Here is a 27,737-nt window from a genome sequence, read left to right as displayed (position 1 = left end):
ACTTTGAAGGATTTAGGCTTAAGAATTATGTAATCTTTGCTTTGTTCTCTATATCCTACCAAAATGCCTTCTGTTGTTTTGCCACCTAATTTGCAACACTTTTCACTTGTGCACAAAGACTTCTAGACAGATAATCAGAGTTGGCACACACTAGTTTCTTCTTATTTCACAACTTACCATTGTTGATTTTGATGGTAGGCAACTTGTAAGTAGGTTGCTGTAATAAATGCTTTGCCACAAAATGCGTTTGGAAGATTGGCACTCATTTTACTTCTTCCCATCTCCATAAATTGCTGTTCTTTCTATCTGCATCTCCATCTGCTCTGGAGTGTAAGGTGCAGTTGCATTCTCTGTCCTGCTTGTTAAAGTATGCCTGAGCTGTCTTGCGGGAATGGAACTAGACTTTTAATTAGGGGGAAGGGGGTAGACAAGTACATCTATATTCATATTCATCTATATCTCTAATAGTCAATCTTTATTGGTGTAAAATTTAGACCCCAGATCTGTAAGGATCCAGGGCCCGGCAGAGGGCCTGCCTCTGCCTGGAAGTTGACAAGCAAGCAGAGGATGCTGCCCAGCCGCTACAAATGTGTTTAAAACACAATTGGAGCATCGTGGTGGGATCGTCTAATGGTACAAAGAGAGAGAAAACAGAAATGAAGAAGAAGAAAGAGATACCGCATCAGTCTAACTTTTCACAGATTTTGATATCCTCAAAAACAACATAGATGTATCTTCCCTATTATAGGAGTAATATTTCAATTTATATTCATGATATATTTTTTATATTGTTTTTATCTGAGGGAAGGCGTTTCCTCATGACTAATATATTTATACTTAAAATAGGAAGAATAGAAAGTCATTTAGTCGAAAAGCACGATCTAGAACGTTTAAACTTAAAATATAACTTGTATTAATAAATTATTAAAAATAACAATTTAGAAATAGAATATAGTTTCAAGACAGAGAAATATAAAACATATTAAAATAGTATTCGTGATTAAATATATTTCTGTGGTTGCGAGTTTTTAACAATCATATTCAGTCTATTATTTCTCCTAAACTGCACCTCTAGGAACATTAATGGTTATGATTATATTCAATTATTGCTTGTAGTTCTTATTCAAAGGAAAGTATCTTTTGTGGCTCGGTTATTGTCCAGATAAGTCATTCCTTCATGCATTATTCACTTATCTTTCATATCTCACTGGATATCAAGCCGTGTGCTTCAGACACAGTTTCATTCATTCATTCATGCATACCATCTGAGGTTATTGTAAAGAATTAAGCTTACCTGGGTTGGAAAAGCTGTAATATCTCTTTGCTGCCAAGTTCGTACATAAGATCCAATCCTCTACCTTAATATAAGTTCTATATCTTTAAGGTACATTGCTATCTCCCATATTGTTCAGACCCTTTCACAAACCACAGACATTTTTTGTGAATAAGAACTACAAACAGTAATTGAATATAATAATTAATGTGATATTGTAACCTTCCTAGTGGTGCAATTTAGGAGAAATAATAACTCAATGGGGCATATTCAATTGTTGAGTTTCCCTGCGGCGTTTAAAGTATTACCGTTATTACGGTAATACTAAGCCGGATTTCAGCTCGCAGCTCCCTGAGCCGCGAGTTGAAATCCAGCGTGAAAGATACCATAATAACGGTATTTATGCGCACTATTACTGTAATGACTGTAATAGTGCGCACACCGCGTTACTTTTGCCAGTAACGCTAACAAATTGAATATGCCCCAATGTGATTGATAAAAACTCACAACCACAGAACTATTTTTAATTACTTATTTCTATAACTTTATAATCACTAATACTGCTTACTGTCTTTTAGATTTCAGTATCTTGAAACTATGTTCTGATTATAAATTGGTATTTTTTATCATTTATTAATAAAAGTTATACTTTAATTTTATATATATTATATATAGTGCTTTTCAATTAAAAAAAATTTCTTCTTTTTTCCTTTTTTGGGTAGGATCCTCTATGTGCTACCAGGCACATCTATGTAGTGTGCAGCTGGCTGGACCAAAACGTTTGAAATTGAACTGGCCTGGAGAGGCAGATGTCACCCTACACACAACACAGCTAGTGGGGGTGAACACTCTGGATCCATCTTTGCTGCCCTGTTCACATACCTCCTCCATTGTTAGTTTGTAGTATAGCTTGTTCTGGAAGTTGTTAAATGATTCTGCTATGAGCTCCCTGGGTTTTTCTAGTGTCTCACATTTGTGCTTCAAGAGATATGTTTTGGTGTATCCATACCTCCCAACATTTATAATGGGGGATACCGACAGAGTACCAGTTGTTAGTATTGAAGGGGCATCATTCAGTGGTACATATCTCTCAACTATCACCGAAATGGAACAAAAGTCCTAAAATGGCTGGACAATCCCCAATGTGACCTTTCTCTTTCTCATGCGCACTTTGTCCTGAATCATCTATCATAAATGTTGGTAGGCTTGGATATACCAACACAAATCCGTACAGTTGGTATGTGTATCAACCATTCCTATTGTGATGGTGGTTTTGTTGCAGAATGATTCATATACACAGAAGAGCTGTCTGTGTGACTAGTTCCTTGGAGTAGCATAGGCTGGAATGAGTATAAATGAAAATACCTGAAGACATATTCTTGTTGTTTTACTTAGTGATAGGAAATTCCTATATATTAAATAAGCTAAGTATGCCAAATTTACTACACCTCAATAATGTAGGCAATCTAAGTTCAAACAATAACAATTGTTAGCTCAACTAGTTGCTGTCAAATAGTCCTTTATAGTAGACAGATTCCTATGTTATGATATTGAATCTTGAATAGAAATTTCTCTTTTGTTAGTCTGTTTATCTTCACCCTAACTTGTGAAACCTTGTATACTACTTGTATACTGTGTTGCATATAAGGAGCAACACAGGTTGATGGTATTTTACTACTGTGAAACTTTCTTGTTACTAATAAATATGTATGATGCCTAAACATTTGGGCATCTTAATGGAAAACATACTACAAAGGTTAAAATTATGTTTATCAAGTCCAACTTTGTCTGGAATTAGGGAGAAGTTGATAGGCTATTAAGTCAAAAGGGACTTTTGGCCCAAAAACATGAGACTTCCTCCAGGTGGCGTATGGATGCCCTAAAATAAGTTTTCTCACCATAGATGTGGCCTCGGAAGACAACAGTCCACTTGTTTCAAAGAGTTAATTGTGTGATCCAGGTGACTTCAAGAAAGAAAAAAAGAAAATAAGGATAGCTTCAACCTTAAGCTTAGTTATCCTAAATGTTGTAACACTTGTATAGCTCAAATTATGCAGTAAATCTGAATTTACCCCATGATTTTACCTTCAACCTCATATTACCTTAAGGCATAATCCAAGTCCTACTGTTAACCAAATCAAGCTTTGCAAAAATTCCAAGTCACTAAATAGCTCTGATTTTCTCTCTCACTTGGATAAAGTTAAGAAAATTATGACACACATAGAGTGGAATTCAATTCGCTACTTTACTGCCAAAAGTAATGCAGCCTGGACATTATTATCGATATTACGGTAAAAGTGCTCACAATTACTGTTAATACGATAAATTCAATGCTGACTTTCGCTCTCAGCTCCCTGAGCCTCAAGCAGAAAACCGTGCTAAATTTAATGTATTAACGGTAATACAGTTACTGCAGCTGTATTCTGGGAGGGGGAATTGAATTCCCCCATAAACTGTACCAGTGTCTTACTGTTCTACTCAGGCCCGGCGCTCCCATTAGGCAAGGTTAGGCAGCTGCCTAGGGCGCCGGGCTCTGGAGGGTGCCTGGAGGGCACCAGAGAATGAAAATTACTTTAAAACTGTGCGGCGACTGCTGACCATACCTTTCACGGCCGCCGCACAGCATTCAGATAAATCCACGGAGAGGGAGGAAGAGGCTATTGCTCACCACCGCCGCCTCTCTGCTCTGTCTCCTCCCCTCCGCTCACTGACTGTCGGGCGTGACATCATCATCATGGCCCGACAGTGTCAGTGAGTGGAGGGGAGCAGAGAGGCGGCGGTGTTGAGGCAAGGTAAGGAAAGACGTAGGGAGGAGGGCGCCAATTTTCAAAGTGTTCCTGGGGGGGGGCGCCGATTTTGACAAAGTGCCTAGGGCGCCATGGACCCTAGCACCGGCCCTGGTTCTACTTGATGTTCAATTTACACTTTGTGTTTTGCCAAGTGTTTAAGGCCATTAGGGGCATATTCAATTCTCGGCGGAAACGCCAAAAATCCAGTGGTCCGCGCACTATTACCGTTATTACGGTAATAGTGCGCGGAAAAACCGTTAATGCGGTATATTTTCTCGCTGGATTTCAGCTCGCAGCTCCCTGAGCCGCGAGCTGAAATCCAGCTAACTATTACCGTATTAACGGTAATAGTTTTTCCTCGGCGCGGAAAAACTACAATTGAATATGCCCCTTAGTGTTTGTAGCAATGTATCTAACGGTATTAAGTGTTCATGGATAAAGTGTGAAAAGTATCTATGTATCATTTGTTGAAATGCTCCAACATTATTTGCACACATTCAGTGTCTCTTATATTTTTATTTTTTTGCAATCACTACTTATTCTAAACATCAGCAAAGTATGATTATCACTATATATATTACAGCTAATAGTGCTTTGCTTTTTGTTTTTCTGTATCACAGTGATGTCCCTTTGAAAAGCCAAGAGGACACCTCAAGCCTCAGAAGTCATGATATGACAGATGAACATTCTGAAACTTCAGTCAACACAGATGGAGATAGTGAAGGCAAAGAGAGCCAGATCAGTGACTCTGACTCAGATGGACCAATCCTCTACACGGACGATGATGACGATGATGATGACAGCACAGAAAGTGAGAGATTTACTAATAGTTAAGCACTAGACAAGTCTTTGTAGTAACCATTTCTCCACTAGAAAAAATAATAATTGCAAGAGTAGACAGTATGGAGCTAAGGATGGTGTGGCATTCAAGGGTAAAAAATGGCAAACTGATATCCGTAAAGAAAAATCTTTCTAAGGCATTTTGGTGTACTTTAGAAGGGTAGTTAATTATCTATTTAAATCACGTTTAGGAGCAGAGTTAAAGTCACCAATCATCATCAGGGAGCCTTTCTGATTCGAGGAGACTAACATAAACAGTTGACAAAGTATCTTGATCTGATGTGTGTTGGGTGCATAGAGATTAAAGTATAGGGCCATGTTTAAATTTCCCCCACCAGAATTAAATACCTACCTTTCTCAGCTACCATTTTGTATAAGGTGAAAGGAAGCTTAGCATTATATTATATTGCAACTTGTCAGGCACATTGTAAAATAACTTTGTTGTAGCACTCATATAAAAGGCATCCTTACGAGATCTTTATTACAGTTCCAACATGTTTCCAGAGCCCCCCAGAGAGTATAGAGGGAACACAGGATAAGACATGATTGGAGATCATGGGAGTGTGAGAGGTGTCTTGTATGGATTCAGCTCGCTTGCTCCTCATGTACTATAGTTAAATCATTATGGGATGAAACAAGTTCTGCAAATTCTGCCCCCATCTTAGCTGTTGGCAATGTTATATATGGTTAGATCAGATTAATCTGGACTCTTAAACTATTTTGTTTAGGACTTAAGTTATATGAGCAAATCAGCCTTGCGATCCATGGCTCAATTTTTAATTAATAATGTACTTGCTTTTAATAATTTCTTTATTGTCTGCAAATTACGTATATTATTTCTTGTTATAACCTATATTCACCTCTACGGCGTCAGGATTCACACTTGCAGTTGGGTTCTGTTACAGAGTTGTGGGGTGTTGAGGTCCGCAGCGACATTATAGTGTCACCAGTCTTCAGCATCAGTATATATATATATATATATACATACATACATACATACATACATACATACATACATACATACATTTTTAACTTCTGGTTTAACAAACTAAAAAAAAGTTTTTAGGGGTAAAAAATAAATGTGCTTCTAACTTTTAATTTTTTGTTAGTTTTTAATGTACATTTGTAGACTTTCCAGATGAGACCTTTGATCACACTGCAACATTATTCAACACAGTGTTTTCTCTTTTTTATTTATTATTATGCCACTACGTATTATATATGTATAACTTATATTATATTGTAAATTATATTAATGGAAGATGACAGGCTATATCTGGTACAATAAGAGCAAGTGGTTGTTAGCCTAGTTTTATTTGTATCTGTCAGGTACTTTAGCAAGTAAAATTCGTCGGAGAGATACACTCGCTATAAAACTTGGGAACAGACCATCCAAAAAGGATCTAGAAGACAAGAACATTCTGCCACGTACCTCTGAAGAAGAGCGACAAGAGCTGTGGCAACAGATTGGAACAAAACTAGTGAGGTATTGACCACAACATTCAGGAGCTAAATAAATATTATTAACATTTGTCTATATAGTATCGGCGTACTATGCATTGTTTTATAATTGGGGACAAACACCGTAAAACAGTAAGGTTGAATAAAGATACACAGACAAAGATGGAAGAACCCTGTTCACAACTTACAATCCATAGGATAATATGAGTTTGATATAAACACCTATTGCCTAATGGTGCAGGCAAATTGCAAAGGTAATACATGCTTAGTGAGCCTATATGATCCAGTCACACCATGCTGTTAAGGGGTTCAGTAGGTTGTTTGCGTATAGAAAGAGAATAAATGTAAGTCTTGCGTCAACTGTGCAGGGGAGTGGTAATTGAGTAGGACATTTTAGGGAGATTAAAAGGTGGTTCAGGAATTTTATATACTTGCCGGAAAAGGTGTGTTTACAGAGAATGTTAGAAAGTTTGGAGGCTAGGGGAAAGTCTTGTATGAAGTAGAGAATTGCACAGAGTGGGCACAGCCCTAACAAATTCCTGTAACTGAGACGTAGATAATGAGCAGAGCAGATGGGTCAAGTTAAGAGATACAAATAAAGAGGAAGATGTTGGTGAAGCTTTGTTAATGGATTTGTTTTTTAGTAGACATTTTTTTATTTTACTATGTAAAGCACTGGCAACCAATTTAGGGAATGGCAGAGCGGTACAGCAGTAGAAGTACATTAGGCTAGGAAAATTTCGTTTTTAACTGCTGTTTTCAAAATGTGTTTTAGGGATGAAAGTCTGCATAGGATTTTGTATTAGTCATGAGGGGGATTATGAGAGCATAAATAAGTTTTACATGGTATGAGATATATTCATATGCTAGAGATGTTTGTTAAACATTTTTGAAATAAGGATTTGGAGAGCGATTGAAGGAACAAAGAACGGGTTTTGAGTTGTAGGGTTTACTGTTGTATTGTCAACAGAAGCAGAGATCTGCGGTATGTAGCTTCTGTTGGTTGATGAGATGATTAATTGCTCAATTTTTGGAAGATTGAATTTAAGATGATAAGAAAACATTCAAGGTGAAATGGCAGAAAGACAATTAATAAAATAGGCAAACACAGATAGTGAATTATCAGAAATGATAGATACATTTGAGTATCATCTGCTTAGAGGAAATGCTGAAAAATAAGAGCTTATTAGTTTCAAGATAAGTGGTATAGAAAAGGGCAGAGGGCCTAGGGCTGAGCTGGTAGTACTCCAGCTGACCTTAACCTTTATATCTAGCAGTGATCAAATCATTGACCACCTTAGTCAGTGTAGGCTATGTTGAATGTTGGGACAAAAGCCTGACTGAAAAGAGTCCAGTGGGTTATGTGAGGCTAGTGTAAGCAGGACTCACAAGAAGCTTGGAGGGGCATGAGAGATGGGACAGTAATGTGACAGACTGTTATGGTCAAAATTAGCTTTTTTTTTTAGAATAGTAGTAATTACTGCAGGTTTGTGTGGGTTTCCTCTGGGTGCTCCAGTTCCATCACAGACCCCAAAGACATACTTTTAGGTTACTTCTAACAAACGTAACCCTAGAGTGTGTGTGGGACTGATATGAATGATTAGATATTTTCTGTACAGCACTGTGTAATATGTAGGTGCTACATAAATAATAATCATATTAATAATAAAAAACAATAATAATGATGGAAAAACACCAGAGGAGGGAGAAATTACAGATGTTAGGTAAGGGTGGGATGAGCACAGGAAACAGTAAATTAATGACTTGTAAAGGCAGGGTGTTGAATGAGCAGGTAGTAGACTGAAAGGAGAAGAAAAGTGTAGACAGCTTTTTTCCGTTTGTGGAATTAAATGAAGAGACAGTGCCAGATGATGGGGGAATAGAATTGAGCTGGTTCCTGCTCAAGGAACAGGATGCCCTTTCTTATCGAATCTTGTCCTTGAAGTAGGAAGCAAGATCTTGTGTAGTGGTGGCCTAAGAGGAGATGATAGAAGTATATTTGTTAAGTAATGTGCAGAGCATTTTAGTAGGAGTTTTAGATGGCAGTATATCTGAGGACATACAAAACTTTTGCCAATGCTGTTCTCTTTTGCGTGAGAGTCTTTGAAGAGTGCATGTTTCTTAACTGGAGCTAGTTGATCAATGTCTTTTGGTAGGGTGTGATTAAGATGTGGGACTGCCAGATCTGGCATTAGTACAATAAATATAGAAATTTGAGAGATAAGTTGTTGAAGAAATGTGGAAAGTTATTTTAAATTAAAAGAATTGAGATTTCAGTGGGTGTGAGAGGACTTTGTGTGCATGGAGGTTAAAACAGTGGAGTAGAGATTAGAGTTTGTCAGGTGATGGTCTTAGAGAGGGAAAGGAGTGTTATAGAAATCAAAAAGTGATAATAGTTAGGAGAAAACAAACAAGAAAATGTTGAAATTCCCCAAGATAATTGCGGGGATGTCTGATGATACGAAATTGGGTAACTAGGCAGATAAATGTTTAAGAAATTGTTGGAGTGATCCAGGGATTGGGGAAAATAGATCACGGCAACATTCACAGAGAAGGGATTTTGAAAATCCAGATAGTGGACCTGATTCATTAAGGAAAGTTAAGCAGAAAATTGAGTAAGTTTTCTGGACAAAACCATGTTGCAATGCAAGGAGTGCAAATGAGTTTATTATATTGCACATCAGGAAAATACTGTGTGTTTTTTCATGTAGCACACAAATACTTGATAGCTTATTTGTACACTGAAATTTAAAGTTGATCTAGGACATGCCCTACCCCAAATATAAATCTTGCATCACATTTTAAATTTACCCCCCCCCCCCTCTAAAGCAACATGGTTTTGTCTTACTTGCTTACTTTTGCTTAACTTTCCTTAATGAATCAGGCCCCAAGAGTCCAGTCCCAAACCCTTGTCTTCCTCCAGGCTTGAAGGTGTTATTGAAATAGAGAGTACAGTGGTGAGGCAGTGTGTAATTGTGTGAGCCATGTTTCTGTTGCCATTGCCAGAAGGTTGATGTTTGAGAGGAAGAGGTCATGGATAGAAATTAGTTTGTTGCACCCATAGATTGAATTCCATAGGGCAAATTGAAAGTGACAGGAGATGGGTGATATTTTTGAGGTTTACTTGATTTTTATAGTGTGCAGAATCAGAATCAAATGCATTGGAGATGTGGAGTGTGACGACCTAGGTTTGGTGATATATCGCTGCTGGTAGAAGCAGAAGAATGAATAGATATAACCATTCTAAGATTTAAAAGGTCTCATTTTATGATGATCGATTGAGGATGTCACAATTAAGGAATGAAAATAGGAAATAGGTTCAAGTTAGAAGATATGAAAGAAGGGGATTGAAGTAGTGAGGGAGCAATATAGACAAATGTGATATGATGTGGTGGGCTAAGGATGTTTTAATTCTAAGTATAATAATGTAATATAGAGGGATTTCAAGAAAGAAAGACAGTTTCTTAAACATTAAGGACTTGATAATGGTTTGAGAATGAGGACCAAAGAAAATAAAAGGAAGAAATGTCGTCCAATGCATGTTCAACTGAATAGCCTTTTGACGTCTCATGATGAGAGATTTAGTATATCCTGTTTTTTTCAGTGAATCAAATTACAACCAAAAACCTTAGATCAAACAAATACCTACTTGCTGTCCCTTCTGTGCATTACTAACAAAACACAACACTTTTAGTATATTGTCCAAAACATACTTACATTATTATTATTATTATTATTATTATTATTATTATTATTATTATTATTATTATTATTTTATCAGCTTTTATTTATAAGGTGTCACAATGGGCCGCAGTGCTGTACAATGGGGGTCAGAGCAAAGCACAGAATTGCATAATGAACAAACAGCAACCAAATCAAAATCTGGGGAGAATGACTATAGATTAGACAATCGGCATCATTTTAATGGGAAGCAGAGCAAAGAGAGAGGGGAGCAGAGGAGGGAAGAGGATAAAGCAGGGATTAAGCCTGTGCCTCGGAGTGTGGGCATGAGAAGCAGAAGCTGAGGTTTAGCCTCAGATAACGGGTTGAAAGTGCATCTTAAGGGTGCGGAGGTAAAAAGGAAAGAGTAGATAAAAACATGATGAAAGGGGGCAATGGGACAGACACAATGAGACTGGCACTGAGTGTGAAGTAAGAGAATGACTCTGGGGAGTATGTATGGGGGGAACAGGGGTAAGTTGTTAGAAGGGCTGGTAGGCTTTAATGAAAACATTATTTTTAGGGCACATTTGAAGCTTTGGAGACTACTGGATAGTCTGAATGGGCGAGTGAGTACTTTCCAGAGGTGGGGAGCAACACAGGCGAAGTCTTGGACTTATAACAGTCTTTCACACACACATTTCTCTCCCTTGCTTTTACATTTCACATGACACAGCTTTAATTTCAGTAAGAAAAATTTTGTTAAAAGTCTGTATCACAGTAATACTGTCAGTGCATGATCAATAAATGTATGCGTTTCTTATGGATGCCAGTGTCTATGTGCCTCTATATTTGTCATTAAACTTATCTGTATCTTCTAATTTCTTGAAATCTACAGTATATTTTACATTACACTTTTATAAAATGAACTAGGAAAGATGACTGAATGTGAGTATAACCCAAGTTTGATTAGATAACTGTATGTAACTTTTTTTGTTGACCTACTCCCATTGGTAATTAAAGGGCTTTTTCCGGCCTGTAGCCTCTAAACATTAAAGCATTCAGCTTTCCAGCAAGCTTGTGAATTTCCCAAACAAACCTCTTAAACTCTACAAGCTCTTCTGCCCTATTACCACCCATCTTTGAAATGCACACCATTTGCCTCTTCCACCCTGTTCACCTTTGTGTTGTGGCCATCTACCTGGCCATTTTATTTTTCTTTCCCAACGCTCTATACTTACCTCCCCTCTCTATCAATCTCTAAACCGGCTCCCTTTCTGCTGCACAGTCCAGTTCAAACTCTTTACCATTATCTATAAAACACTCACCCAATACTCTCCATTCTACATCTTCAGCCTCATCTCCCTCCACATTCCTTTCTGCCAGCGAACTCCACCTCTCCCCCTCACTCATTACCTCCTCCGACTCCCTTCTTCAAGACTTCCATGCTGCTTCCCTCCTCTGGAACTCAATCTCTTTCCCAATCAGGCTCTCTACCTCTCTCCAAGGCTTCTAAAATCCCAGTTTTTCATAAATACCTATCAGCCTTCCTCCTAACTCACCCCAACTTGCCTTTACACTGTAGTGGCTATATTGTTCATGTACTTTTTTTGTGCCTTTTTTTGCTTTGTCTTGTTATGCTATGTACTGTTTTACTGTATGTTTTTTATGCACAACGTTGCAGATTCCTTGTGACGTCTTATAAATAAAAATAATCTATACAGTTAACTCAAACTTCCATTTATTTTCCTTTTATACTCAAATAACCGTCTGAGCCCAAAATTAACATTGATGTGTGAATGGATCACGAAGACCTAAGCATTTTTTACCATTGCAATCTGTTTAAACTAATATGCAACACTTAACCTGATGTAACTCCTATTATCCTATAGATTATAAGCTTGCGAGCAGGGCATTCTTACCTCTTTGTTGGTCTGTTAATACCCAGCCATGTTTTATTACTGTGTTTGTTCCCAATTCTAAAGCTCTGTAGAGTATGATGATGCAATATTAATATTTTTTTTACAAATGGCATAGTGTTTAAAGCTGTTCTGCATCACATTTCCTTCCAATTTGTCCCGCATGCTTGTTTGAAAAAACACCTGTCTTCTCACTGTGTTTTCATAGGAGACTGAGTCAAAGGCCAACTACTGAAGAGCTGGAGCAAAGAAACATCTTAAAACGTAAGCATATTTAATCAAAATAGATAGTGACGTTCAGGATTTATTGATCAAATTTAAAATATATATATATATATATATATATATATATATATATATATATATATATATGTGTGTGTATATATATATATATATATATATGTATATATATACACATTTCTTAATAAACATTTTGACAATATCAATAAATATTGCTTGAGATACACAATCCAAATTTTGGTTTGCAATACAGTATACAAAAGATTCCACACTTAGGACATTTATGTTAAGTATGAAAGGTCTTTTGGGTCACTGTGTACTCCCTTGTAAAAATCCTGGCACAGGCAGTAATATTTTACATGCAGACATTAATTATTTTTATATATCATTATTCATATACACTTTTATTAAGATCACGTTTGCAGACCAGACAGAGTACACAGATACAGGTAAAGTGAATGTTCTTGGTCAACTTTGAGTCTGGATAGAGGAATACATTCTCTGGGATACATGTTCTAATCATTATCAACACAGGGCCCATTAAAACCCAATAAGATATTAACACTGCATTAACCCAAAAAGAACTTAAATGATTGATCTTAAATTGGTTAATAGGCCTTTTTACTTATTTCATTATTAATTTAATTTTTAGCATGTGAACTGTAAATGAAAGAAAACGAAGCGGCCATAACCTCAATTTAGCTTCAGCATGATTTGAGTAGCAGAGCATGAATAACAAATGAATCAACGATCACAATACATCTTTGAGTAGATAATGGTAAACTGCATGTTATAATATAAGTTTCCGCTGTGTGCCTTTTAACCCAGCTTTCAATGTCAGGAAATCTCCTCCAGGAAAAGATTTTACAAACAGCTGAACAAACAAACTAAGGGAACATTTTTACAATGGTTCGCACTCAGGCCTGTTATTCCATAGAGAGCCAACTTCAAACCCTTGCCGACTGTTGAGGAACACAGCTCACGTTGATTGTGCAATTTTAGATTTTTTTGTGGACTGACTTTATCAAATAATTACATCAACTCTCTTAAGCTGCTATCCTGTACAAGTGCTATGGTACTTTGGTACAAAAGGAAAATACCTATTCTTGTTGTTAAGTATCTTATCATCATCATTGTTTATTTGTAATGAGCCACAAACCTCTGCAGTACAGGGCTGTAATATTAACATATATAGCAAAAGAAAAAGTACATGCAAGGTTGACAAAGGAGGTTCATACATGTAACAGAGGATAGAGAGGGCCCTGCTCGTGAGGGCTTACTATCTAGAGGGGGAGGGTAATGCTTATTGGACTAAAAGTGTAGATAGGACTGTAGATGGTAGAGCATTCAGAAAGTGTAGGATGAGGTTGGGGTAGGATAGGTAATAGGGAGGAGGTTGATTTTGAGACAGTGCTTGAAAGATGGCAGGTTGGTGGAGAGTCTGGTCAGATGAGTATGGAGTTCTTTAAGTGGGAATAGCATAGGAGAAGTCTTGGTGGTGGAAGTGTAGGGTGGTTATCAGAGAGGAGGAAAGGCACAGGTCAGAGGCAGACCTAAAAGGGCAAGAGGAAGAGTATCTCATGACGTGGTCAGACATGTGTGAGTGGGAGCAATTTGGTGAGGGTGAGTGGCTTGAATTGTATTCTGAGTGTAAAAAAAACAGGGAAACCAGTATAGAGATATGAATGTGCAGTGGCAAGTTTCTCTGCAGCATCTAGAATGGATTTTAGAAGGTAAAGAGGAGCAAGGGGCAGGCCAGATAGGTGGTTGTTGCAGTTCTTAAGACAGGAGGTAATGGATAAGGTTATGAGTAACATCCTGAGTGAGAAAGGGGTGAATTCTGTCTATGTTTTGAAGGAGGTGGTGACAAACAGCGTAAGGCACTTGGATGTGTAGAGTAAACAGGGCGTGTCATGAATGACACCAAGGCAGCGAACTTGGGAAACTGGTGAGTGTGTGATGTTGTCAACCGTAAGAGAGACTTGGATGGAGTTTAGTGACACTAGGAGAAGGGGAGATAATGAGCTCTGTTTTTTCCACGAGTAGATTGTTGTTCACTTTAGAGGGGACCATCTCAGTGGAGTGTAGAAAGTGGAAGTCTTTTGCAGAGGGTTAAGAAGGGAGCGAGTAGAAAGCAAGTCAGATGAAAACATGTTTGAAGATGGAAGAGAAGGTACCAATGAAAAAGGGACAAGTTGAAGAGCTGAGCTAGGTACAGGTAAGCATTGAGGGGGTGGGGTAGGAAGGGAATGGGGTTAAGATGAAGAGAGAAGTGTCAGCTCAATAAAAAAAATATTCAAACCCTCGAAAGAAATGTGTAATAAAGACAGTTAGAATAAAAAGGGAAAGCGCTCTCTTAAATAAATGCAGCACCTCTTAAAACAATCCAAATACAATAATAGAGAGGGCGCAAATAAACAGTGACTATGTTTGATGTTTATAGCTCTTTCATGAGAAAGTAAGTAATGGATGCACACGGGCAAAACTGAAACTGCCCGTGTGCATCCATTACTTACTTTCTCATGAAAGAGCTATAAACATCAAACATAGTCACTGTTTATTTGCGCCCTCTCTATTATTGTAATAAAGACAGTGCCAATATTGTCTCATGATTAGTTTATGACATAAAAGCGTCTGAAACGAGCAGTATTGTTAGAGAACAATCAGAAGCTTCAACAACAAAAGGATGTTCATCCTAAAGTTTTAGTAGACCTGAGTTGAAGACGTTTTTACTCTTTACACCATGCACATTCCCAGTTGTGCACCTAATTGCGCAAAGGTGAAACATTTTGCAAGGCAGGTTTTACAGTGAAATTTTTATCTGGGAGTGCACCTAGGTATGTAGCGAGGTGGATCATAGTGCACTTTCACGATTAGAAACATATTATATTTTTGTGCTTTCATCAAATGTTGTCCCCAGTATTTACTAAATATATGTTTTACTTTCATGAAAGTCCTGAAAAAGAAATGATGTTGTCTGAATGTTACTTTTATATTTTTTGCATCAGAAAAAAATGAAGAGGAGGAGCAGGAAGCAAGAAAAGAACTGAAGCGAAGGCTTACACGAAAGGTATAAATTCTTGGTTGATATTGAAAGGAGTGGGTACCATATCTATATATATATCTATATATATATATATATATATATATATATATATATATATATATATATATATATATATATATATATATATATATATATATACAAGTTAACCCGTGCATGATACTCATGCATTCTAGTCAAGTCAAGCTACTTAAGGTGTTAAAAAGGTTCTTGTCATGCATTTGGGCCATAGCCCAGGCCTCAACCACTCCCCACTGTCACCCCCGCAACCACCAACCACTCCCAACTGTCACTTCTCCTTCAAGAAATATATATATATATATATATATATTTTTTAAATCTTTATAAACACTTTTAACAATTAACAAATTAAATTAACAAATTAAAAAACTCTTAGTATACCAAATTTCAGCCCTTTCTGAATTTTTTTTCCCACACACACTAAAAATTTAGTAGGTCAGTGTATAACTCCGCCCAGCAGGTGGCGCTGCAGCTTGGTTTTATTTTTTCCACACACACAGACAGACTAACACACGCCACTAGACATTTATATTATAGATATATATACATTATAGAGAGAGATTAGTGTACATATAACAATGCAAAACTATTGTATTCTATAGCATTTAATCAAATAACGCACAAGAAGATTAGCGCTAAACTGGTTGCCAATTGTACAAGCTTCTTGAATGTTTTCAGATTGTTATGTACATATAGCACTAGTATCCCCAGCCTGTAAGCTAAGTCTCCCATCCCAGCCATGACTACTAGCTACTACAGTGTAATCCAAAAATGCTGCATCTACTAGAAAGTAGTCTATCAGGATCTCTAGTTACTGAACCTATGATAGTTTAATGATGGGGAATTGGTACCTCATGTCAGACAGGAGGTGAATGTACAATAAAGAGGAGGATGTGTAGTCTGTAATCTCCAACAAGGCACACAGATAAACCTCATCTTTACACAGTTCAAAGGCAGGAGTATTCTATTGACCACCTTGAAAAACATATGTTCCTGTACCTGGCAGCCATTAATATGATGGAGGGTGATTTCTGACAACTTTTTGATTTAGTGAGCCTGCAACTCAGTCCTTTTTTGGCCACAGACACAGATAGGATGTACGCCCAAAAGCTATGCAAAAATCACTTCCTCTTTCTCTTTCTCTGTTACTAATACCTCTTCCTATGCAACTTTCCTTAACCCATTGCTATACTAACATCTTTATCTCAAATAACCTAATGTATTTTGTTTTATCAAATGTTTCTAACAAATAAAAAGAAATATTTAGAATTTCACACACATAGCCTTTGGTAATTTTTTCAATTTTTATTTTGTCCTGCAAAATATTTAAAAATGTATTATTAATTATGTTATATTAATGAGATGCATGTTTTCAGCACCAATTAAACATGGCTCCACTAAAATGGCCTAAAACAGCACATGTCTATGACAGTAAAATAATTGGAAAGTGAATTAATCCTATAACTTCTATTAGTAAACATGTCTCAGTGACTCTGTTCCTTATTTATCTGCATAGTATCTTGCCTCCAGCAGTGTGACCCTGTAAGTAGGACATTGTGAAAGAAAATGCATTGGATATGTTTTAATCCAATCATCTAATATATATATAAGCCTAGCGGCTAGTGTTAGTGTGTGTGTGTGTGTGTGTGTGTGTGTGTGTGTGTGTGTGTGTGTGTGTGTGTGTGTGTGTGTGTGTGGAAAAAACTATTTTCTCAGAAAGGGCTCATCCAACTCGATTAGTAGTGACAGCACTGAAAACGAATGTGATACAAGCAGAAGTTTTGACTGGCTCTGCCGAAGGAGAGAAGGTGATGATACCTCGGATTGACTTATGTCCATCCGAAACAGGACTGCCGTTTAAGCTAAGACGGCGGCAGTTCCCTTTTGAAGGCGGCATTTGCTATGACCATTAACAAGTCACAGGGTCAAACACTTGACCGTGTGGGTATTTATTTACCAGAGCCTGTGTTTGGTCATGGACAGTTGTATGTCGCATTTTTACGAGTACGAATAAGCAGTGATGTGAAAGTGCAGATTATGAATACTGCCCTTCAAGAAAGATTGATTGAGCACAGCGATAAGGTGTTTAGCAGAAACTTTGTGTATCGAGAGGTTTTAGAACAGTAAGACGATGGAGATTAAGGATGTGGCGATGAAGATGAAGGATGAGATGATGGAGAAGAATGATGAGGTGGTGACATGTGGACAAAACCACGTTAAAAAAGGGCGCTTACGTCGGGAAGTAACGCTCTTCCCCTGAGGAGGCCTGGCCTAGCCCCAAATGCATGACAAGAACCTTTTTAACACCTTAAGTAGCTTGATTTGACTATAATGCATGAGTATCATGCACGGGTTAACTTGTAGGGAATATTGGCTCATTTTTATTTTTAAACACTTCAGTGACCTTGTTACAAGAATAGTGTTCTGTGTAGACTAGGTTAACATTAGATGAGGTTTGCTGCAGCAACTTGCCTTATTTCTCTGATTCTCATTTACAGCTAAGCCTGAGGCCTTCAGTGGCTGAACTGCAGGCCAGACGTATCTTGCGCTTCAATGAATATGTAGAGGTTACAGATTCTCTGGACTATGACCGTCGAGCAGATAAACCCTGGGCAAGGTTAACTCCCGCTGACAAGGCAAGGGCATACATTTTCTCTATAGAATACTGTTTATTTATTTTGTACAGTCATGTTACTGTGTACTTTATCACAACTGTATATATGTATATATAATATGATGTATAAATACCCATCATATTGTGCTATTTTATAATTTACAGTTTTACTTTAGTAAAGTATATTTGGGATCAGAGCTGTATTAACCGTATACTAAGTGCATGCCTAGGGCACATATAGTCTTCCCTATTACAGGTCTAATTCTGCACTAGTAAAACAGAGACATCCAGTACTGTTCAGGTTTATGATTTGTACTGGAGTTAAAAAATTCAAACCTAAACAAATGATGTATAGTGAAATTGTTACATGTATCGCTATCTTAGTTGTATACGTTTTACATTCTGCTCCAGAGCGATTTTCTGTTGCAAACTCGTGGCGTACTACAGTAACCTTTCACATGAACATGATCATAGAATGCTGTATGGTAATACCTGCAGAAATAATAAAACATACTTGCTCACCAGAATTAACCATTTAACATAAAAAATGTGAAATGTTGTTGCTCGGTCATTAAAAATGCCCACATACATCATGTTATATATAAAAAAAAAAAGTAATTTGCATAATACTATTTCCACATCCTTTGGATATTGGAGACTACCATTCATGTTAAATTCACCCTTGTTCTGTATGCTTCATGCTATGGGACTGCGGGTTGTATAGAAGTAAATGTACCTAGTACTGGTAGGGCAAAGTGGTGTAATGCCACATAATTCAGTACTTTCTTTCAAATATGTTTATAATAAATTCAAATTCCGAGATATTAAAGGAGTACGTTCGCTTCACTACCAAGGAAACAATGTAGGGCACTAATATTTCAAGATAACATCTGAGCAGTTGTCTGTTGCTGGGAGCAGTGATGTACTGACATCAATCTATTTTCTGTTTGTGGGCTGAAGTCGCAAAGTTAGAGGTGTCCCTACACTTTTCAGACTATAGTTTATACTTTTATTGCATTGTAGTTTATATAGAGTGCTAGTAAAAGTGACGCGGTCATTACCCGTGGCGGTCAAAGGTGGCTTTAGATGTATATTGTAAATGAGAGTGGATTGAGGCAAGATAAGTGAGGTCTTGTGAATGTTACATGGTATAGTGCAGCTGTTGCGAAAGGGGCTTAGGAGCAGTGATAAATTATAATACAAGCTTATGTACTGTACAGGGTATCACTGGTATAATAATCCGGTCATTTTAATTAGCATAGATCAGGCCTGTCCAACCTGCGGCCCTCCAGATGTTTGTGAAACTACAAGTCCCAGCATGCCCTTCCAGCTATCAACAGGTTGTCTACTGGCAAAGCATGCTGGGGCTTGTAGTTTCACAACATCTGGAGGGCCGCAGGTTGGACAGGCCTGGCATAGACTATATCTGCTTAGTTGTAATGTACATCACATTTTATGTTCTAAATTTGATGGCTTATAACATTTAGGCTTGACGCCCAAGTTTGAAGTAATTTGTCCAGGTCGGCTGTAGCCAGTGTGGGAGGTCTTTGTCGTATTTGTAAGATTATTAATATTATTACTATAATTTATTTATAAAGCACCAACATATTGCAAAGTGCTGTACATTAAGTGGATCATGACTAAAAGTAAATAACAATACAATTTCATGATACAGAAGATGAGGATGGCCCTGCCTAAATGAACTTACAATCCAAGCTAGTAAAGTGCCTGCTCGCTCTCCCACGCTCCCCGAATGAATTTGCTCAGTATTTGTTTAGTAAAGTAGTGGCTTAGTCATTCAGCGTAAAATATATGAGTCTATCAAACGCACTTTCAAATAATGAAATCATGGGAAATGCCATTACATTGTTTTCAGTATATTGGGAAGAATCGATCTTCAAGAACTGAGACAGATTGATCATTTTATTCAAAGAGTAAATCAACAAAAATATGAATAATGTTTACAAACTTCACTAGATAAAAGCAGCACTATGCACTACTGTACATGACCATAGACTGTGTTTAAACAAATTTCTGACTATGCAGACATGGCAATACATGCCTTTACATTTTATGCTACATGTTCTTCGAGGAATCATTAAAGAAATCTAGGTCAGCAGATGGCATGCCTTGCATGCACAGAACACAACACCGCCAGACTAGAAACAGCAATGGATATAACGAGATTAAAGGTTCAGGAGCTGCTTTTGTTCTGTCAATCCCCACATCAGAGATCATAACTTGTGTTAGTTTTAGCAAAGCCAAGTCAAATTTTCTGCACCTAACATCCTGGCAGCCTCGAGGCCAGCAAAAAGAAGAATCTGGAGTGGCTAATTAGAAGGCTGCCTCCTCTTCTGATCTGTGCTCTTAAAGGATTGCCAAATGATTTGTTTCTTTACTTTAATTAAGCGAGCTGTTCTTTGAAATCATCCATCTGTTTGCAAATTGCAATAAATTCGGGCTGTCACTTTTCTCACGAAAATAATTTTAATTGTTACAAACTGGAACTGTACTGCAGAATATGACAGTTGGAAACATGAATTTATTTACTGGCAGAAAAAGTTTAAAAGAAAAACACTTAAACTTTGTCATTTTTATTAAAAGAACTATTGGCACCTTCTGCCAAAATAAACATTGTTCTGTATCATTTGATGTTCTGTATCATTTGAACATATACATAGAAATTAATATGCATAGATAGAAAAATTGTGAGGATTGCAGCGCAAATATTATAAGCTCAACAAATAACTTTGAAGTAAAGTGCAAGTAATTAGCACAAACATTAGAATATGGGGAATTATCACAGACCTTTATATAAATACATCACTTGGATTATGTATTTGTCTTTCTGATAACTCTATAACAATGATTAAATCAAAAATAGCTACCAAAGATACTGTAGTACACTAATGCAGGTGTTATAAGTACTAAAACAAGTTAAAGGTATCTGTGTTCAAAAAAATTAATGAGCTTAGAAAATAGTTGTCATCATCAGTTCTTCTTTTTTTGTGTAGTTACCGTAATTCTCTAGGCTCTTGGCAAACGCAAATGCCAATAGAACAGAGATCAGCAGCAGATATAGTATAGTATTATAAAGAAACAATTTTCTTAGACATTAATAGATACACATACAAGAACATAGCAAGCATAAGATTGTCTGGAGTTTAGAGTTCCCAGAAGGTACTTCTCCTTCTACTCAGAGGAGGCTGGTGCACCCTTTGCCCTTGGGGGCAGCACAGCTTGTAGCAATTAGAAGAGTGAGCAATTAAAAAGACCTCCAAAGGAACAGTCCAAGTTGGCCCATATATGAATAGGTGTCATTGTAGTGTGCTATGACGCGTTTCATTCTGGGTATGGAACTATCTCAAGGAAAATATAGATATATTGATTTCTCTTGCTAGCTTCCTTCTGTGCTTTTCATCCATGCATTCATGTGGTAAAATTAACTTTGTTTCTTTTACACTTCTGCTGCTACCGTTTTATTGCGAAACCAACATTATGTTGTATCCCAGATCAACAAAATAAAGAATTATGCTTAATAAAATAAAGGCACGCTTGTAAAGCACATAAGGAAAACAGAAGCATAAAAAACATATTTCCATGCAAGATGTCATGTGGAAGCCATGGATACATATGGATACAACTGAAGTTTTAAAATCCACTTAGTCAGTTAGGAAATAAGCATAATAAACTTTGATAGAAGTCACTTGACACATATTATCTGTAGGAATGAAATGTGCATTGGCTATTTTATAAGACACACCTGTTGTATTCATTTTATTTTATCAGCAGCATCTGTCTGTAGACACTTTAACATGGGAGTCCCAAAATTTCAAACTGAAAACTGAGATTTCTCTTATGCTTAAAAATCACCCACTTCTTTCATTTGGGTGTAAAATAATGTAACACAACAACAATAGAAACAACAACCAAATATGTTTTGACTTTGCCATATATACTAAATTCATACATCCAACATATTATTTCAAATAGAAGATTTACTTCAGGCACAATTCCATCATTAATTTTAACGTTACAATTTTCCTCCCAAGTATTGTTCAGTTATGTCTCAGGTAGGTCTTAAATAAATCATGAGTGAGAGGACATCAGAACTATATTTATTACCTGTGCACTATATATTTGAGCATGTTTACTAGATTGCCAAAAATGCACTTTCCCATATAAAGTGCACCTGGAAGGTATAAGTATAGGCCTGGTTTTGACCAACCTGTGGTTATATAAAAAAACAAGACTCTTGTGGCCCACAAACCTTGGAACGCCACTGTAAATGCGCTCAATCCCCCCCTTCAGTCTCATTTAACTATATCACTAAACCCATATATCGCTTACCTTATTTTTGCATGTGGACATAACATCAGGTGCTCACATTTAGCTATAAACACCCCAATCTGCCCAGCTCCCCACTTTAGAACATTTCACACCAGCAGTTTGATTTGCAAGCAAAAACTAAAAACTGTATATGGCAGACTCGGAAATTGCCTCCAGATTTTTGTATTTTAGTTACTGCAAGGACCAATGTTTAAATACACAATTCTCTGACAACATACGAGCTTGTAGATAGACAACTGTAGTAAATCTGACCCTACTTGTAGTTATAGGATGTTATTGTATACGAGCAATATAGAAATCCAGATAAATGTCTCCGGTTTCCAAAACTTTGACAATGCAAAATAAGCAGCATGTCTGGATAGAGAGAAAAGGGTTTACATTGTGTTGTGATTCTATTACAGATAACACATGTTTTCATGCTTATGTGGCAATTTTCAAGAATACTTCTGCTAGGTCTATGAAATAATTCATACTATGTGTTGCATCAGCATAACATGTGCAATTTATATTATCATATTATACTTCAATTGCTATTAAATATGCCCCTTCCATAAATAAACATTACCATATTTACAATGAACAACACGTTGTGGTTGTAACCAAGTTAGATTACTTCAAAATGCTTCATAATTCCTTAAAAAATGGATATGCATTATTGGAGAATTTTTATGGTGCGTATGAGCACTTTTCATCTCATGTATGCCACCATTGTCTTAAACTGGGCAGAAATATGTAATCAGTAGGTAGGTCCTGCCTGTGCGCCAGGGGAGCCCACGGAATCCCCCCAAGTTTGGTACTGGGTGTAGCCTCTCCTTTTGGGAGTGTGGCACTGAGGTGTGACATCAGAGCTCAGCTCTGCACTGCCAACCCATTACCACCAAGACAGAGCAGCAGCTTCATAGTGAGGGGGCACTGAAGTGAAAATAAAGACACGGAATGACTGAAATTATGTCACTCATTCAGTGTTTTAATCGCCCCCTAAACATTGGTGCTGCAGGATTCACCTAGTGGTAGGGCCAGCCCTGTCAGTAGCCAATCAGAACATTGGAATGTTCACAGACACACAGGCTATTTCATAAAATTATGCTGATGTTATCGGAAGAAGTGACTGTTCACTCGTGTAATTATGTAAGAGAACACTAGGCTGCATGTGACAAGTTTCAGTGTCATGTGAAGCGCACATTGGAGGTAACTGTGAAACACAAGCTAAAAGCTTGATAGTAGAAGGAGCAGGGTCCTCCAACAGCATAATAATGTGAAGTTCCTATCCTATTGATTTAGGAAGATCATGGTGTAATACATACGTCTCTAAGAAATTAAATTAGAACATCCAACTTGCAAAGAGATCCTTTCAGGCTCTGACTGTTGAATATTACCCCCAGGCGTAGAGACTCTATTAACCTATTAGGAACATTTTAAATGGAAAAATGCAGGTAGACCAGTGATCCATCCAAGGCAGGCCACTATGGAACCGGGCCAAGAGATGCTTCCCAGCCCAGCCAGCCCCTGACTCCATTCAGTTGAAAAGATTCCTGTTTAATGTTTAAAAAGTGTCCGTGATTTTGAAGCATTGAAGCAGACTCTATTATCTCAACAGAATGTATTCATGTTAATGTGTTTCCCTGTAAACTGGATTATACATGGACACTACAGAGTTTAAATTGATCAGAATAGGTGCTCAGCATAACACACTTGATAACTGACAGTGAAAAACAAAATTAGCATACAGAATAAGTTGTGCTGTTGTCATCCTTGAATAACAGGGAAACTGTTAGCGATAAATGTTTGCAGGTGATCATGTTGTTCAAGGCTGTTGCTGGAAATCAAGGACTTTTTACAGCAATATAGCACATAAATCAGTCAGAAATGTAATGGCACCCTTAGAGAAATGTCCAGTTTCTATCTCACCCAGCGACATAGAAACTGCAAAACGTCTCAACTACAAATAAAGAAATAAAACTTCAGTATTTTGGGAGATGGTAAAGACTGTTTTTACGGCTAGTATTTTCTGCATATAAACCGTCTTCCACTTTTCAGGCTGCCATACGGAAAGAGCTTAATGAGTTTAAAAGTACAGAAATGGAGGTGCATGAAGAAAGTCGACAGTTTACACGGTGAGTTTTTCTTTTTTTGTATCTGTTCTGCCACATGCTGTGTGATAATGTTTTCTACCAAGCCACAAAAGCAATTTACTTTCACATTCTGCAGAATCACTCATGAAATATTAATGGAACTATTCAATACTTTGTCATTATTAGCTCACCCATAAGGGAGTAAAGTTGTCAAGCTGCAGGTTTGAAAAAGTGGAGATGTTGCCTATAGCAACCAATCAGATTCTAGTTATCATTTATTTAGTACATTCTACAAATGACAGCTAGAATCTGATTGGTTTCTATAGCAACATCTCCACTTTTTAAAACCTGCAGCTTGATAACTTTACCCCATAATTGTATATAATATATTTTTCTTTCTTTTTTTTAGATTTCACCGTCCATAGTGAAATGAAGAATGTTTTCTATGTTAGGCTGGAAGTTCATGTTCAGGAAATGTAAATACTCTGCGCCAAATCTTCTCAGCGTGTGCACATGTGTCTTGGAGCCCAATTCAGTAACGATCGTAGAGGAAAATACAGAGAAAGAAGCGGAGACTTAAAACTGAAAACATGGCTGTTTTTTACATTTCGGTTCTAGAGTTTCTAACTGTTCTTCTGTGCGCCTTATTTTAGGCATTACAAGATGTGGACAATAAACCGAGCACTATAAAAATTAAATGAAGAAATGCCTTAGAAAGCAAGCAGCAAGGATTAGATGAAAGGCTGATTTGTCCATTGCAGCCTTGTGACCATATGAGAATCACATACTTCCTGCAGACTTCTAGATGCCTAGATAAAACAGCACTATCAAACACTTCCTACTTATTTGAACTTAAGTGTTAACTTATAAGGCTGTTATATGTGGTGCCAGTGACTATAGCTGACAGCTGAAATGTATCTTTGTTTTTTTGTTGTTTTTTTACAGATCTGATTCCCATATAACGTGTATTATCTCGCCTAAGGAAGCAAATCAAAGCATTCTCAACATGTTTTTTGATGAATGGATTTGTATGTAATGTAACATTTTTAATAGCAGAAAAGATAGTCAAAATGAAAATAAATTGCTTCTTTTTTGTTGATGGAAAGTATACCAGGTTCCTCTGTTTAAATATGAAACAGCAGGTGAATGTTAGATGAACATACCCAGAATCCTCAGTGACTACACTGTGATTGACGGTGCCCTGAAGAAACATACATCCTCTGACTTGGCAAACTCAACAGCATTCCTTTTTTCATAATACATTGGAAAAATGCTGTAACTATCATATTTCCAGTGTTCTAGCTGAAATGCAGAAGATTGACAATCTGGCCATGGCCATTCAACACTAACATCTTAATCCAAGAAATGAGAAGGCAGACATTAATTTACCACACATAAAGTGGCTGTGGAAATAAGGTAGTTTACCCATCAGTAATTTGTCTGAGGCATTCAGTTTCAGTAACAGTGACCCTTAATCGTAGATGCAAGTCTATTAAGCCAAATATAGCCAATATGTGAACTAAAGAATGACAATGTGCAGTGACAATGTAATATATGCTGTGTATCCATTTCATAGTCTTTCTGTAGGAATTCTGCAATGTTTACACTAAAACAGGTATTGAATTAAAAAAATAACTAGTGGCACTTAACTTTCTTAATGGTTAGAGTATACTCAACTGCATGTACCATGGCACTGGAAGTTATATATAATGCTGACATCAGACAAAGGCAGATGGTCCCATCTCTTCTCCCTGTTCCCCTTATTAATGGTTTATTCTGGATCAAGTTTATACCAAGTGTGTTTAAATATACCTCCGTTTGCTGGAACTTTGACGTCTGTAAAATAATGCTTTTAACCATATACTACCAAGCTTTCCTCTGATTAGTTTTTGTTTTGGAATTCAACTTAATTTGAGTAATTATCTCTTTTTGAATCTTCTAATACTTAATGTACATGGATATTTAAGTATTCCTCCTGTCATTTATCAGAAGCAATCTATACATATTAAAGACAATGGCCACATTGTCAAAATGTATTTAAACTGGACTCGGAATACACAAATATTGTTGTGAAAGTACAATACACCTATTTCAGCTTTAACTACTGATTGGTTTACATGGCTTCCTCTTGTTCCCCTATATAGAAACCATATACTGTCAACCAGCAATGAGAGAACCATTTTGCATCATAGCAATGCATTCGGTTTGAAGCTCAGAGAGTGATTCATTTTCCATGATTAGACTTTTAAACCTGATGAGTTCAGTGATGTGATGTAATCATATTAGCAAACCTATTTATTTAATACAGCGTAAATAAGTTTGGATAAAGGTCTTTTGTGAGTTTTCTTTTTAGACTTTAAGACCCTGCATCATTTTTGTAGCTCTTCTTTGGAGTTTCTGAGATTAAGTTCTCTTAAAACGAAACACAATGCCTATTCCAAGAAATGCCACGCAGCACTGTAACGGAGAATTACCTTCATCTGGAAGTCCCATAGGAGCCTGGCATGATGTGTGGCTGCACACACTCCCGGTACTTGGAACATCTCTGATATTAGGGGGGGAAATCAATTGGGCGCATTTTTACCATTTATATGGTAAAAATATCTGCAAATTTTTGCTCGCACTTCTTTGGGGCATGAGCAAAAATGAGGAATATTTCTGTGAAAAATATTCTGCGCAAGTTGTCTCACGGACGTTCAGGAGTCTCCTTGCATGGAATTGAATTGAACTTATCCTTAATAGGTGCAAGGAAAATCAATGTTTTTGGTACCACACATCCAGCGAGGCTCTGACGGGACAGAGTGCAGAATTGAATCAGCCCCTTAGCATCTGTGCAGTGCAATCAAAACCTCTCTCCATCTACGGCTAATACCTCTGCCTATGCAGTCAAGCATTCTGCTAACTTTACTTTTTGAAATATTGCAGGTTGCAAAATGCATCTCAATGAGCCATGCCTGCTGTACATGGAAATGGGAAAGGCAATGCTCTTATAGGATGAGGGGTTTACCTGTGCAGCTTTTTTTGCAGTATGAAATATAATATTTATTGTGTATTTTTGAGGGTTTTATCTAATTCCAGGAAGACTGATGGACTGGATTCTGCCATGTAACATGGTTTTGTTATAGCTCTTTAATTCATATGTTATGCTGATAGATGTATGTAATAATAACTCTTCAGTATAAATGGTGATCACATCATGACTTGGAAAAAATGTGAATTATAAGAATTAATACTCCCCTACTGTAGATTATTACAGATTATCCGACAAACACTTGGCCTGCAGTCTTGTGTTTTTATGTGGTTACGGAGCTCCTACATGATTTTACCCCATACTGTCAATTAAAAGGATTTTCTATTATCCCATACATCAGTGTCAGCCGCTACTTCTAACAGACCATACCACTGACATATTGCCAGTTATACCATTGGAACTG

General features: G+C 37.1%; 1 protein-coding gene across 5 annotated transcripts in view; it reads left to right on the top strand.

Annotated features, from left to right (window-relative positions):
• Positions 1-25,402, top strand: part of PHACTR2 (phosphatase and actin regulator 2) — a 241,551-nt gene extending 216,149 nt beyond the window's left edge. For all 5 annotated transcript variants that reach the window (XM_075203220.1, XM_075203222.1, XM_075203223.1 and 2 more), the window contains 7 exons: positions 4,683-4,873; positions 6,232-6,388; positions 12,151-12,206; positions 15,191-15,252; positions 17,766-17,903; positions 24,269-24,345; positions 24,713-25,402. In XM_075203220.1, the coding sequence (XP_075059321.1) occupies positions 4,683-4,873; positions 6,232-6,388; positions 12,151-12,206; positions 15,191-15,252; positions 17,766-17,903; positions 24,269-24,345; positions 24,713-24,728 (697 nt within the window). In that variant the 3' untranslated portion in view covers positions 24,729-25,402. The remainder of the gene's footprint in view (positions 1-4,682; positions 4,874-6,231; positions 6,389-12,150; positions 12,207-15,190; positions 15,253-17,765; positions 17,904-24,268; positions 24,346-24,712) is intronic.
• The last annotated feature ends 2,335 nt before the right edge of the window (positions 25,403-27,737 follow it).

This window comes from Mixophyes fleayi, chromosome 3 (genome assembly GCF_038048845.1).
Source record: "Mixophyes fleayi isolate aMixFle1 chromosome 3, aMixFle1.hap1, whole genome shotgun sequence".
NCBI classification, from domain to species: Eukaryota; Metazoa; Chordata; class Amphibia; order Anura; family Limnodynastidae; genus Mixophyes; species Mixophyes fleayi.
Note: the sequence above shows the minus strand (reverse complement) of the source record. Positions and strands in the feature narration are given on the sequence as shown.